This window comes from Carassius auratus, unplaced genomic scaffold (assembly GCF_003368295.1).
Source record: "Carassius auratus strain Wakin unplaced genomic scaffold, ASM336829v1 scaf_tig00007751, whole genome shotgun sequence".
Taxonomy (NCBI): Eukaryota; Metazoa; Chordata; class Actinopteri; order Cypriniformes; family Cyprinidae; genus Carassius; species Carassius auratus.
In genome coordinates, this window is record NW_020523875.1 from 40233 (window position 1) to 56012 (window position 15780).

Here is a 15780-nt window from a genome sequence, read left to right on the forward strand (position 1 = left end):
TGGAGATGCTGTATTTCAAGACGCGTGGTTGTGTTATTTTCACAGTTTCCATGATTAAGTGTGGTATAGTTCCACCCCCTCTTTCGTCTCCTTTATGTACTTCTCTCTTTCTCTCTTTATGCAAGAGTACATACAGATGACAGACAGACAGACAGACAGACAGATATGTTGGTTTCTGTCATCAGGAGTAAACAAACTCTGAATGGCAGGTCATTTAGAGCACATGAGCAAACACAATTTGTCTGACAGCTGGTCACAAGTTTTCCCACGCCCTGGGCGGTGCCAGTTTAAGTTCAGTGACAGATGACTAGTTACTGTGATAAACTCTGAACACATAAATGTCCTCAGTGATGCATAACAATCAGAAGGAGCATTTGTACAAAATCCTAGTCATCTGTGATTTGGGAGTGGGAAAGACCAGCATCATCAAACGCTATGTGCATCAGACGTACTCCTCTAACTACAGAGCGACCATCGGAGTGGATTTTGCACTCAAAGTTCTCAACTGGGACTCAGAGACGGTCCGGCTGCAGCTGTGGGACATCGCAGGTAGGAGAAAAGAAGGCTATAGCAGTGTGTCAAAGCCAATACTGTGTCAGCATATATTAAAAATATTGCTGAAAAGCAAGATGGCAACAAGTGCTTTTTTTAACATAATTTATGAAATTTAGTCACTAAATATTAATGTATAGCCTTAAAACAGTTACCATGTTAACCATAGATTCAGCCAAAATGTAATTGCCACAAGTGCCTAAATAAAAACTCTTCCACTTAAAATTTAAACTGTAAAAATATTAGTCATTTGAATGGAAAACACTGTAAGTTATCTAACCATATAGGTAAAAAATATATATGCCTTTTTTTTAAAGAAAATGTAATTTTGAAAATTTTTAATTTAAAATGTAAATTCCATTGGTTTTATCATTAAAAGTTTAAATTTGACTATACATTATAATTTACTAAGAAAATAGTTTTTCTTTGCAATGTTGTTTAATAAGGCATAATTTATAAGGTTAAATGTAAAATATAATTAACATATTGTTAAGGGGGGGCTACAATGGTGTTTCTTGTAACGTATTTTCCGGACTATAAGTCACACTTTTTTTCATAGTTTGGCTGGTCCTGCGACTTATACTCAGGTGCGACTTATAGTCCGAAAAATACGGTATTCAGAGTTGTTCACAGTGTTAAAGAGATGGATTCTCATGCTAAACATGGCCAAAGCAAAAAAAAATTAAAAATTTAACGGAAGACAGAGAATTTCTGTGCTGAAAATCTTCTGGGTTGGTACAAGTTTCAGCAGTTTTTTTTTTCGATAGTGGATCTAATGACGTAGACGATGGTGGAACTCCTTATATGAGCATTTCTCTCAGAAAAGCGCGCCCATGCACATGTTGACCAGAGGAGAGCGAGACCATGCACATGAACGTGCTGCATCAGGAAATCGTCAGCAGCGCTGCATAGGATTCGTTTGAGAATGTCTCCAAATAAGTGTGTTTTTGGATATGAGGGAAAGTTTACCGTGTTCAGCTTCCCAAAGAATCCAGCATTATGCGAACAGTGGATGCAGTTTGTTTTTCCGGGGCAGCAATGGAGTGTAGCAAGTGCGTTTGTGTGTTCTCCTCATTTCAGTGAAGGCACGCCTCCAGGAGCTCGGCTTTTTCTGGAGAGAATCGGAAAGCTGTATTTTTCATTTATAAATATGATAAAACTAAAGACTTTTTGGAGATTTGAAGGATGCAGTAGGCTACTACTTTATAAGTACTCAAGATTAACATGAGATTAGGTGAAACTGTGTATGTTATTTACCCTTTAACATTAAAATTATTAAAAGCATAAATCGTGAATTCCCTGGCGTGACCATATTTGTTAAGATCAAAGAAAACCTTCAACAATTTTTAGTAGCTTAAACAATTTTGTTGACACGTAAGTTTAGAACTTTAAAATATAGCCACTAAAATGTTCATGGTTTTTAAATGATAAATTAGATAAATAAATAAATAACAGGGTAACCACAAACCGCTTTGCCATTTACAAATTGTAAAAAAAAAAAAAAACTGGTTACTATAGTTTTACTATAATAAAATAATGGCTAATTTTCTTAAGGGTTGGGCTGTTTTGTAAGGGGGGAGATCCGTGATAGATCTACTTTAGAGATCAGCACTATGTCAAATTAGTCCATTAGAAACAACACAAAACAAAACGACTTAGGAAGGTATCAAGGCCCATTACAGAAGTAAGTCATTAAACCGCTCATATTCTAAAGCAGACCTTTAGTTCCTTAACTTAAGGGTTTCTTCTTCATCATTAATATACTTTCCTTGTTATGTTAAACTCTCATCCTGACATGATTCAGCAGTCATACACCGTCATAAACTCCTCATTTGCTACTCAGGAAGTCATCTGACATAAAATAAATAAAATAAAGCATTTCTTGTTTCTTGGTCCATTAACTGTGAAGCAGGCCGCTGTCAGACAAAGCTCAACACACACTTCCTGATTCTAATTTTGAACAAATAATAGAACAAACTGAGAGAAACAGCTGTCAGCTGTCCTTGGGAATGCTGTATAATGCTGGCAGCCAGGATGAGTGGCTGCATTCAGCATCTGACACGAGAAATGCACACAGATGGAATGTACCATAATTAGTAAAAAAAAATTAAAAAATTAGTAGTAACTAGTAACCAGCATATTTGATTGAATAAGAACAATAGGAAAGTTTGCTGTGGATACTGGTCAGAACAATGCGTATCCACACTATGAATGCACAAAGAAATGTAAAGAGTCATGTGTGGTTCACCAGTAGATTCATTTTACTAAATATAATCATGCCAAATTTATCCTGGCACACACATTTTCTTAGAATTTGACACCATGAGCTGATACTTAAAATACCTTAATATATAAGCAATTTATGCATGCAATATATACTAAAGTTTAAAAGTTTTTTTAAGAAATGAATAATTAAATTCAGTAAGAGTGCATTAAATTGATTGAAAGTCACTAAAGATTTATAATGTTACAAAAGTTAATTTTTTTAATGCTGTTAATTTGAACCGTTTATTCGTTAAAGATTAACTAAAAGTATGAATAATGTAAAACTGATAATAAGACATGTTTCTTTAGCACCAAATCTGCACATATGAACGATTTCTGAAGGATCATGTGACAAAATGCAAGTTTGCCAGCACAGGAGTAGAATCCTTTTTAAAATAAATAAAAATAGAAAGCAGTTATTTTGAATTGTGATAATAGTTTACAATATTACTGTTTTATTATATTTTTAACCAAACAAATGCAGCTGTGGTGAGCATAAGAAACTTGAGGTATTACCTACCTCAAACCTTCGAATGGAAGTGGCATTTGGCTTTTGTGTCATGCTTTTCTCAGTTGTTTTTACCTTTTTTTCTCTGTCTCCATCTGCACTGGAAGATCAGGAGCGGTTCGGGAACATGACAAGGGTTTATTACCGGGAGGCCATGGGGGCGTTCATTGTTTTTGATGTTACCAGACCCACCACGTTTGAGGCTGTCTCCAAATGGAAGGAGGATCTGGACTCAAAATTAATACTTTCAAATGGCCAGCGTATAGCCACAGTGCTCCTGACCAATAAGTCCGACCAAAATAGAGACTTTCTGTCTAACAACAGCCTGAAGATGGACCAATACTGCAAGGAGAATGGATTTGTGGGCTGGTTTGAGACATCTGCTAAGGTAAAGCATGCCATTTATAATATATTTAGATGATATTTAGATAAACAGCAGTCTATCTCTTGACAGAACTTGTATTGTCAGAGGCTTTAGTGCTTGATTAAAGCTTCTGATTGAAGGTTATTTATATTTGCATGCTAATTAGACCTGTTTCTCACATGCAGAACAGTTGCTGAGGGATACATTGGAACAATGGGACCATCTCATTAAATCCAATAGAGAGGTTTCAAAGGGATTTATTATTTATTTATTTCAGGACCTCTGTCCATTCATCCTTATTGAAGAGTCCAATCAGTCTTAAATTAACCTCATTAAATCATGGGATTTAATAATTCATTACTGATCCCAGGTCAGGTTCAGTGGCAGATATGATCAAACACAATCCTTACCCTGAATGATCAAACCAAACATCTGGAATTCTGAAACCTGGACATCTAAAAATGTTTCATGTATGTTCTGTCTCTCTAAATTTTAGGAAAACATCGATATTAATGAAGCTGCCAACTTCCTTGTGAAACGCATAATAGCCAGCGAGAATGATATCTTGAAATCAGTGGTTCCAGATACCATTTCTCCTCAGCTCAACTCAGATAAAGAACTGACCTGTTCTGCGTGTTTCAAACCCTGAGAGAAGGTAGCATGAATCTATGGCAGCAGTATTGGTTGTCCTTGGACTGAAGATGATGTAGATGTTCACAGCTTCATCCCTCCAGTTCCAGCACTATGGTCAACCATCGATAAGCTGCATCCACCACAGAGATCTGTCCGTTAGTTACAGCATTAAACTACAGACACTCTGAGCTTGCACACAAAGTAATTGTATTTATGTTTGAAGCTGCACTTTTTCCTGGTCTTTTTTGTTATGTCTAACAAAAACCAGGGGAGTTCTGGACTGGCATGCTTGACTGAACAAGGTGAGAGATTATAGAACTACTTTCTGTCAGACACACAGACAGATGGCTGATTATACTTTCAGAAACAGGAAAGTTTTATTAGTATATACACCATAATATAGTTATTTCTGGTTATGGTGGACTGAGTTTTAATCCCCCGTTTTAAATGAAAAATAAAAATTTTACTTTTGAAACCGGTTTCCCTTTAGTTCAGGGGTCTCCAAGCCTGCTCCTGCAGAGCTACCATCTTGCAGATTTCTGTTTCAGTAGGGTTGGGACTTAAAGTCCAAGACACACTGCATGATTTTAGCAATCCTGTAAGTTCATTGCAAATCACACTTTGCGACATGGATCTGATAAACTTGGGTAAAACATGCATTCAGACTGGATGATGATGACAGTTTGATCACAGTTTGGAAGTTGTATTTTTAGATTTTTTGTATGTTCTGAAAAGAGTGGAAGAGGCGAAAGAGGAAGGAAAAAGAACTTTGAGGAGTTTTATGTTTTAGGGCCATGTCGTGTTGATTTTTATGTCGCATTTTTATTGGCAAACAAACACACTGTACAATGATCATGCTGAATTTCTGACACTGTCAGAAAATGATCATAGGCAGAAATTGCCATGCTTTTTTCATGATGCCAATCTGGGACAGCCGTGCAGTGTGTAGAATACTTGAAGTCGGTTGGACAGTAGCTCTCCAGGATCAGGATTGGAGATCAAGTCATCACATGAATAAACCAGGATTTGCTAATTGGTGGCAGGTGGTAATAGTGGGTGGGACATTCTCACTCTAGACAGCATTTGATTGGACAAAAATCAGTGTAGTTCAGGATGGCTCATCAATATGTTGCTTTGGTTTTCTCATAAGAGAGTTCGTTTATAAAAAGCTGAGAGTTAATTTGATTAAAGTTTCCATGCAATTAAGAGTTCACCCATTTTCTAAACGCAACTTATGAGCGATTCTTCCATGAATATGTTTCATTTCAAAATTCAGTATGCCTTCATCTAATGGATTTAACCTCTAGAATTAAAACCAGATTACGATTATATTCTGTGGTATGCATATTTTACCATATTGAAATTATTAAATGACTGTCATGCTTAGATAAATACAACTTTATGGGCTTTTTTAAGGTTTTAATTTACAGGTTATGAACACGAGTTGTGTAATAGCGCGTATAAAGTATTTAAAATCAAGTTAAACATCTCTTAATTGTTTGCACAAAATAGATTTCTCAAACTGTATCTGTAAACAGAGAGCTGCCAACCTCTTTCCTTATCCACTCTGTCTCCTTGAACATCCTGGTCCTTCTTATCTACTGCGATCCTTCCATTTCATCCCTTTTTTTCACTCCAGTTCCACTCTCTGCATTTCACAGCTCCTTTGCAGTGATTCACTGTATGACTCATCGACATTATATAAATCTCCCATGATTCCCTACATCACCATGTGCTTTATTCAAATCCTTTAATGTGTATATTGATCTACTGCCTTTCTATATCCATCTACACCTGCTGCAAACAGTTTTGTATTATTAGAGATTGTGTTGTAGCATATCGTTAAATATATTTTTGTGAGCTATACTGTATTTAGTTGAGATGTTGTCAAGGTATAAAGAAGCACTTTGAAAAATGAAAACCTGTTTTGTTTGGAAGGTTTTACAATATAAATGTAACAAAGAAACATTTTTATGCCAAATATTCAATGAAAAAATAAACCTTATACAATTTATATTGTAATCATGTGAGCCCCGGTTGAGACCTCTGGAGTTTAGAAGAAATTTCTGATCATGGCTTGTCTTGAAAAATAAAGATGATAGCCATGATTTGGATATCTGAGACAAATTTTGCAAACCCTCAAAGATTCCTCTGATCGGCTAAAATCTGTAGTATTTGATCGTTAGTTTGACATGTGCACCGACATCCGATTAAAGAATCAAATTTGACCTCGGACGAGATTCTGGCAGTGTCAAAAGATTTGGTGTACAGTCCTGCAGTGTGACTTCTACAACGAATGTAAGCTTGTATTCGTTAAACATTTATGTGTTGATAATGTAAAACTCTGGACAAGTTTTCCTATGTTGTACTGTGAGAGAGGTTCAAGATTGTGATCAATCATTATTGTGATCAAAAATAGCCTGTGATCATTTTCTGACGGTGCTAGAAATTGAGCGTGAACTGCTTACTTTTTCAGCACACATAAAAAGTACAACTGCCGAACTGTGATTCATCATGCTCTTTTTGTTTACCACTAGAGTCTGCTTTCATTTAATTCTTCAATATTAACTTCAATAGTCATAGTTTCATCCTCATACAGTTTACATAGGTATACCCTATATCGTACCCAAAATGATCAGATCCAAGATGAACATTATGATTTGTAATGCTCTCATAAGGGACTTATTAGTAGGCGTCAGTAGGTGGCAAAAATGAGTGTCTTTTGTGTTATGAACACATAATGAGTCACTGAAAGTCTCACTGTTTAAATAACATAGGCTAATTGTAATTGCACATGACAATTAAGCATTTAGTGCAACTCAAAAACAGCGACTCTTTATGTAAAGTGGGAGTATTCGTTTAGAAAGTCAATCAGTGTTTATTTTTAAAAATCATGTTAAAATATTATATGTTTTATGAATTTGATTATCTACGTATAAGTAGTGAAGTGAGAGCTCACCCACACTCACTTCTGATTGGCTGTCATTTTTGAATGAGTCTGTCAAGTAGTATTGCTGTCACAGGAATCTTATGGCATTGCCATTTTTATACAGTTTATGGTTGCGTCCCTTTTTGCAAATTTAACTAAATTTAGTTGATCATTTTAAATTGGTCTTATAGATGACACTATTTTATGTTGGACTCATTAAATATAAATAGCCTACGTATTACTCTTAATTAGTTCATTATTTTTTTTATACATTTATTAATTTAGCTTAATTGTTTAAGTAAATTGTTCATGTAAAAAAAGAGAATAATTTGCATACAACTCCTTTTAAGTTGTTTCTACTAAAGAAATCATTTTCCTATAGGCAATGTAATAATGATGACATAGTTTAAGTCATGAAACATGACATTTTAAGTCCATTCAAAACATTTAGCCTACCAAAAATAGTTCTTCATTTTGAACAGTGATTTCAATAGCTGAATATAAACAAGCGAAAATAATTTATGCACAAGAACTAGTTTCAGAGGCAGACTGCTCGTTATAAGCCTCGGATTCCAGCGAGTGAGCGAATGAAGAGGCTTGTGGGGGAGAGAAAACAAGTGAATGTGACGGAGGGAGTGAAGGTGTTACTCCTCTCTCTCTGTGACAGATACCAGCTGCATCAGTAGGAGCAGATCCCTCCTCTGCGCTTCATCGAAAACAGTCTAATTAAACAGCCAAATTAATTTGCTGAAACATCCCCGTGCCTTTGTCGATTTCTGCAAATCGTAGATACGCAGAGATAAAGATGAAAGCAGAAAATTGGAAGGGTGAAATGCACATCCTGCGCAGGACGTTTTTAGATCAAACAAGATGCTTAATGACATAATTGGCATTCAGGTGGTGCTATTGAAATAGAATGGAAGAGCTTTAAATGTGGCAGTTATGGGGGAGTGGACATTAGCATGGCTACCTATGTTTATTAAAAGCTCTATGCGCTCCTCGAGCTCTCTGAACACTTCACATTAGCTTTGCCGGAGAAGGCATCCCACACACAAACACCCACGCAGCCTGACACACAGCCACTGATTCTCTCTCATATAGAGCAGCATTCACTCACTCCATCACAGTTAGATGGAGATGAGCACACATAATCATCCTCCCACACATTCATTACATTGTTCAGACTTAGAGATAGAAATCGCTTTTCCTTTCTCGTAAATTTTCTGTGGCAGAACCGTGTACAGGACATGATGTAGGCTACTCGAAGGCACTTCAAGGATCATGATGGGACTTGCCATGATACGCCCAAAAAAATAATGAACTGCTATGGATCGCCCTAAATTTTTTTATTTTGTATACTAAAAATCAAACACATGATACCTTGACTAGTTTTTTTGTTAGTGGTTTGTCTCAGTTCTCTGCATTCATGTTGTGCGTCTGCCAGAAAATAAGATTTTTGATGTGCCTATATTACAGCTATACAGTACATAAGGAACAGTTTTAGATTAAAACAGATTACTGGGTATCAGATCAGACTAAACATCAAGCAAGATTTCCCTAAAATAGAATCAAGATTTCAAATGATGAAGTAAGTTTTGTGGTGATACATAAATACATATATGCTGTAGAGATATATTGCATATAAATAAAATATACAGTCATGTTCAGTACAGTTCTTAAAACGTCTTTCGCAATTTATATCTGAAATGCCATCCATCTGGTAGTCAGTAGTGCAATTCAGAACCCTGTAGGCACACAGGCAGACTCACAGAGTGAGAGGGAAAATGTTGACAGAGAGATAAAGAGAGACAAAAGATTAAAACTAACAGAAAGAGAACTCGTGTCCTGAGTGTCAAATGCACTAAATGTGGGAAAATAGACAATTTCACAGGAAGTTTCATGGACAGAGACACCTTGTGAGTGAGAAACTATAGAAAGATATCAGATGTGTTCAGAATAGCACTCCATCACACTTTTTTGCATTATGTACTAAATGTTCTGTATGCGTGCAAAACTTGGATTAGCTAGAATCTGAATATTGCATGGAATTCTTCAACCCACAAAGCAAACATGAACCAATATCAGTATTTGTATTATTTGTATTATTACAATTAGTATTATTAGTTCAGAAAAAAGTATTATTTGATTATAATACCAAAAAAAAAAAAAAATTGGTGTTGGTTCAGTGGATAAGACGCATGCCTTTGGTGTGAGAGATCCGGGTTCAAATCCACTGTGAGGCACCAGTGTGTCCCTGAGCAAGACACTTAACCCCTAGTTGCCCCAGAGGCGTGTGACTTCTGACATTATATATATATATATATATATATAAAATACTTGTAATTTCTTGACACTTACTGAATTTATCATTTTTGTAGACTGAGTGCTGTGTGGGTTTAGTGTTCAAGAAGAACCAGGATATTGTTGATTATGATGCACATTCCCTTCTTTTCTCAGACTGTTTCTCATGTTTGTAGCCACAAGAGTTAAGCACTTTGACTGGTATTAGCAAGAAAAACACATTGACCTAGTTAGTGGGTGGATGTGAATAAAATGCTATATTACAGAGGTTCATTCATTCAGCTAGTTAGACTACCGATGTTAAGCCATTATTATCAGCATTTTGCGATATCTAATGTTATAAAAGTATTTTATTCATGAATTTTTTAATTCATTGGTACTAGCATGTTGCTTCTGATGTCACGTTCCTTTAAATTATAATTCATGTGTGGTGGTCTATACTAAGACTATTTTATTTTGAGATGATTTCTAAGCAATCCTTTCCAAGGCTAGTGATTTTTCACCTTGAAAAAAAAGGATATTGTGTAGCCCTACAATGAAGCCGGAACTGATCCATATCGAGACCAGAATATCATCTTTTACTTGACCCAATATGTAAGCAGCTAGCAAGAACCCTAGCAACCACACGGAACAACCTAGAAACCACTTTACAGCCATAGCATCCAACAAGAACCACTCAGAACACCCTAGCAACTGCATTGCAACCCTAGTATGACAGAACATTAACATCCACATACTGTAGCAACAACAGCACTGACTTAGACAACATTTACAACTGTATAATAACTCTAGCATCTGCCCACAACACCTTCACACTGACACCCTAACAACCACCCTGAACACCCTAGAAACTGCATAGCAACCCTAGAAACCACTCAGAACACCCTAGCAACCATGGAAACACCCTAGAAACTGTATACAAACCATAGGAACCACATACAACACTCTGGCAACAGCATGGCAACCCTAGTATCCACCCTGAAGACCATAGCAACCACTCAGAACACCCTAGTAACTACATAGCGACTATAGAATCCACCCAGAACATCCTAGCAACCTAAGAGCAACCTTAGCAACCATTGCAACCACCCACAGACCATCATGGAATGGAGATGGACCGGAAATCTATAAATCTAGTTGAACAACCTGCAAATGTGTCAAAGAGTCCATCTTCTCGTGAGTTTGGTGAGTCACTCCTATTGTTTAAATGGATGTAGTTTAATTTCCTGTTTGAAGATGAGGAGGAAATGGATGGAGTCATGATGCAGGTGTGTTATTGAATCAACTCTCAGGAACACATTTCCTGTCTGCTGACAGGCATTTGACAGAGTTCTAAATGTATGTCAGTCAAAACATGCTGCTAACACTTAAAGTGTCACGCTGGAGGATGTGTGATGACATCAGTCAAACGATCAGAGCACAGGACTTGACTGAATGCTGAATTCTTTATCGCTCATGTGTGTGACATGCTTCTGGTTTCCTGAATGAGATTTAACGACATTAGGTAAGCCCTTCAATATATACTTCAAGGATTGAAAATCCTTTGTTAGTTCAGAAAAAAAGACAGATTTGGTTTCAAAATGAGGCATTCATATTGTCAAGCTTCATGTTTTGCATCTCATTGATCATTTTCAGACCTCAAAGTTGCAGGGATCTCTAATGTGTGCTGTTTTTTTTTTTCTTTTCTCAAATGACAGGTCTGTCATTTTATTTAAGCAAGACTAACACACCTCCTTCCATCAATAAGTGGGAAATTTGAAATAGACCCCGGAGTGGACTCTCAGTGGACCTAGAGTGAATCAAGAGCAGCCAGATCTCAGAATATAGATTAATGTTAGATGAAGTACAGACTTGTCAGTATGCCTGCACACCCCGACAGAGCTCAGAGAGCACATCTGTCCAATACAGGCTTGCCTGTTGAGAATTACAGCAGCTCTGAGACCAGTTTGCTATGCAGTTAATAGATTAAGGGTAGAATGTCTTTTAAAAATAATAAAACATTATTACATTTTTTTTTTTTTACAAATTTAATATAATATAATATAATATAATATAATATAATATAATATAATAAAAAGTGTAAAAACTTAAATAAAAATTGGCAACTAATTGAAATAATGAATAACTGTTGAAAACTGAAATTAAGGTTTAAGTAAATATACTAAAATTTAAATAAATATGAATCAAAGCTAAATATAAACATAGTTATATATTTACGTAGATTTTTACAAAATAAAATCATTATTAAAAAAAAAAAGCCAATTCAAAATATTAATAAATACTATAGCATTAATAAAACTAAAATAACACTGCCTGGAAATTTAAAAAAAAAAAAAGATCAAAATGAAAAAAAAAATTTATTGTTTATTTTATATATAATCATTTTTTATTTTTTTTAAATGAAGCCACATCAACAAATATCCCATCGATTTGCACATGCAGGCTATGATAGCTTTTGCTTTGTTTTTACATAATACATGGTTAATTAAAAGGTCCATATTTGTGGACCTATATCAATAAATGTAATGTTTGAAGGTAAGGATATTATTTGTTACATTTTGTGTGATAAAAATTTTTTTACACAGTTGCCACCATTTAATGCCTAGTGTAAAATCCAGGTCTTGAATCAAAACCTGATTGTGACAGAGACAGTGAGACAGTCAGACCCAAGTGACCAAGAAAAGACCAGCTTTTTCCTCAAAACACAAGGGCAGTGTCATGGCCCGAGATAATCCTCTATATTGGCTGCTCTAGTGACTCACTGGCTCCAATAAGCTCATTCCTGTCTGCCTTGGCCTCTTTAACCACTCCACGGCTCCAGACAAAGTCAGTGGGGTGACATTCTGTCCTAGATTTTATGGTTATGTTGCAGGTTTATGGGATCCATACAGCAGTAATGTGTAATGTTAAACTCCGTTTAGGTCGCTGAGGGATCAAAAGACAGCTAAAATGTCTTGACTCGGTGTGCATCCAAATGATTATGAGAGAAACCAGAACTGTCTGCAGTTTAGGTTTAGTGGATTCTGCATATAGAACAGAGGTGTAGTAATCATCTCTTTCCTAATTAGACAGAACATTAGACAGAATGAGAGAGGACATTGTGTGTCCCGTTCTGTTCTGTTCGGCACTCTTGGGCCTTGCCCTCCAGACATATCTAATAGGAAAAGAGTGTAATTAAAAGAGAGAAAGAATGAATTTGGAAGTCTCTGAGATAAACGAGCTACACTTAGTAGTGATGAGGTGAGCAAGTGATTGTAAACTGTAAACTTTTTCACTTTATGAGAAAAATATTGTGAACGAATCAAAAGCCAAACATTTTCAGTCTCATAAGAGATACTAAAACTAAAAGTGTTTTTTAAATTGGAAAATGGTAAAAAAAAAAAAAAAAAAAACTCAAGATTATGAGCTTTAAACTATCAATTCCTTGAACAATTGTGAGTTTAAAAATCATTATTAAGCTTTTTTTATTCCATGGCAGCAGGAAAACAGAATTGGGAACAAATCAAGAATTTGTTTTTGAACAAATATTTGAAGTGGACAAAAATCGCTTACTTTAGAGTGTGACTGATTTCTTGCCTTCAGGTACTGACTCTAGCAGACTCCCTTTACTGAACAAGTTGCTGTTTTGAGATTTAGAGCAGAACGTTTTTATGTTTAAAAATGTGAGACACAGACTTGTGTAATAGATAAAAAAACAAGCTCTTGAGATACATTTTAAAAGTTGAACAACTTTTAACTTAAACACCCATCATCTGGCACGTTTCCACCGAAAAACAATGGAAAAGCAGCATAACAGAAATTAAATAATGCTTTCTGTGTGAACGGGCATAATTGTCTGCGATATTTTTGTTTTTTATTCCTGTTGCTTTCACTCTCTGCTGTCTCTTAGCAGATTTTTGCTTTGTTTAAAGTAAATGTCATTTGGATTAGTTATTTTAAATTATATATATAAATATATATTAGAGATATTAATGTCCAAATACTTCTAGGGGCCACTGTATAAGTATAATAACATTGGCTTTCCCCCGTTTGTGATTTTAAAATCAAATAAGCTGCAATGCAAAAAGTTCCATTACTTTTTTCAAAAAACAGACATTAGATGAGCGAGGGATTATAAGTTAATGAATGTGGCGAGTTGTATTAATCTTCTCAACAGTCTGCCTGGAGTATTCCTCACTCGATACCTTCCAGACTCATTAACATCTCGGGTCTCATGTAATAAATGTGTTCAAATAGGCTCAAGTAGATTAGATTTTATTATAGATTTTGTGCGGCGGTCCATATATTAAAATCCTTGCAGGTCAGCCAGCCCACTCAACACGGATTTCTGCGACAGTAACAGCGGGTGAAATATTCTCAAGCCGAATCAATCCAAAGTCAAGCGACAACTTCACCGACATCAATACAGAAAGTAGTAAGCAGACATAAGGGTATCACTTTGATCAGAGCGTTTGTGTGGCCTCATTCTGCCACGGATCCTGACAACCTGGAGGCAGAGGCAAGAAAGGACATGCCATGATTAGGTGTGCATCTGAGGCTAACCACACACACATACACCTCTCGCCGGTTTCTAACAAACATGACAGCTTGACATTGCACCTGGGTTCGATTCGTCTGGACCAGTTCCCAGACAAGTGTGAAGAAGAGAGACAGCACGGGAACTGAGACAAAGAGAGTTTGCAGCCCTCCTAGTAACCTTGTAAGCTGAAACGCTGCAGCTTCTACACATTTTGTAGTAGTGCTCAGCTGCTGCACGTACAGTATGATTTCCAATAAATGCACACTCTCATCCTCGGAGGTACTTCACACGGTTTGATGAGATTCAGTTGCCATGGAGACAGCTGAAAATGATTGATTGGCCAGCACCTGAAAAGTGCTCGCCGAAACTTCTAGATCAACCGGTTATTTTTAAAAGGCCCTGTGGGAAATCTCAGCATGAAGGATGTGGATCAAGAGAAAGTTTGCTACATCTACCATGTGAAATAAGCTGAAGGTCATAGTAAAAATACTGGCACAGTTAAAGACGGTTTTACCATTAGATGAAATTAGACCACAAAAGACATTTAGGGGATGAGTCCTCAATCACTAGACCAAACTGTAGCTTATAATTTTTGATAATGATGCTCTTTGTTTGTTGTTTACGACAATGTTTTAAAAGTTAAATGTTTAGGTCTCAGAGGTCTAACAGCACTCATCAATGTCAAACTGACTGAGATGGCCAATCAAATCAAAGATGGCAGGCTTTAGGTTTCACAGAAGCCGGACATGAATCCAGCACGACGCTTGTGAGGAAACCTGTTTTATGATGAAGTGTAAATGACAAACAGTCCTGTGACATTTTGTCAGATTTCTGGATATACCTTCAGATGACGTCTGTCCTCACCAGCGGTTTCTGCGGTTAAAAACAAAGTAATCATCAAGAGTTATTAGATATCAAATTAATATTTCTCCTTGGAGACGCGGCAAGGGCAGTCTTAAATGGATCTCACATTTAATTCTACTCCTTTTCCATCATCAGCTCGAGCTAGAGCCAGAAATGGAAATTATTTCTCAAAGAGTGCAATTTTATTACTATACCTAACTCAGCTGATGACGTCAGCAATGTCAAGGTCACTGGTTCGATTCCAAAAAAAAAGAAAGAAAAAAGAAATGCTCTTTGAATGCACTGCGAGTTTGAAAGCCTGGCAAACGAATAAATGTACTTTGGAGGTCAAGTATCTTTTTTGGAGCGGCTCTGAGATTTCACTTCTCTGCCAGTTCGAATGAATCATTGTTCACTCCCTTGTACGCAGACATTAAGCAGATCCTCTCAGGACTGCGAGTCTATATCTCTCCGAAGGACGGAGACTGGACAGAAACAGAAAGGTGAAGTCTGAGAAACATTTCACACCACTACTCTCTGTTGACGAAGACAATGAGAAAGAAAGAGGACAACATAAAGTTTGAGCTGCGTCAAGATCATGCGAACTGAACACGAAGGGCAACGAGTAAAGCCTCTCCTCAGTGGACAGTTACAGGTCATACATTAAGATGCGATTATATGTACGTTTTAAAAAGTCTGTACTTTTGGACGCATATAAACAAAGATTCAGTATTAAGCATTCAAAAGTTGGTGTAAATGCAGGTGTATTACAAGTAGTAAAGATACTGCTATTTTAAGCTCTGTTTACATGGAAATAAGCACTCTTATTGTTTGGAAACGGTTTCGATTACTGATGGATTGAAGTA

At 36.4% G+C, this 15780-nt stretch overlaps 1 protein-coding gene across 1 annotated transcript; it reads left to right on the plus strand.

Moving 5' to 3' along the window:
• Positions 1 to 350: 350 nt before the first annotated feature.
• LOC113071627 (ras-related protein Rab-38-like) lies at positions 351 to 4338 on the plus strand. The gene is made up of 3 exons (XM_026244934.1): positions 351 to 549; positions 3433 to 3713; positions 4186 to 4338. The coding sequence occupies exons 1-3, from the start codon at positions 351 to 353 to the stop codon at positions 4336 to 4338; spliced, it is 633 nt and encodes a 210-aa protein (XP_026100719.1).
• The last annotated feature ends 11442 nt before the right edge of the window (positions 4339 to 15780 follow it).

Excerpts from the sequence above, each read along its gene's own strand:
- LOC113071627 (XM_026244934.1), top strand. The coding sequence starts at position 351 with ATGCATAACAATCAGAAGGAGCATTTGTACAAAATCCTAGTCATCTGT. Across the intron at positions 550-3,432 it reads GCAGCTGTGGGACATCGCAG|ATCAGGAGCGGTTCGGGAAC; the intron begins GTAGGAGAAAAG and ends CTGCACTGGAAG. Across the intron at positions 3,714-4,185 it reads GGTTTGAGACATCTGCTAAG|GAAAACATCGATATTAATGA; the intron begins GTAAAGCATGCC and ends TCTAAATTTTAG.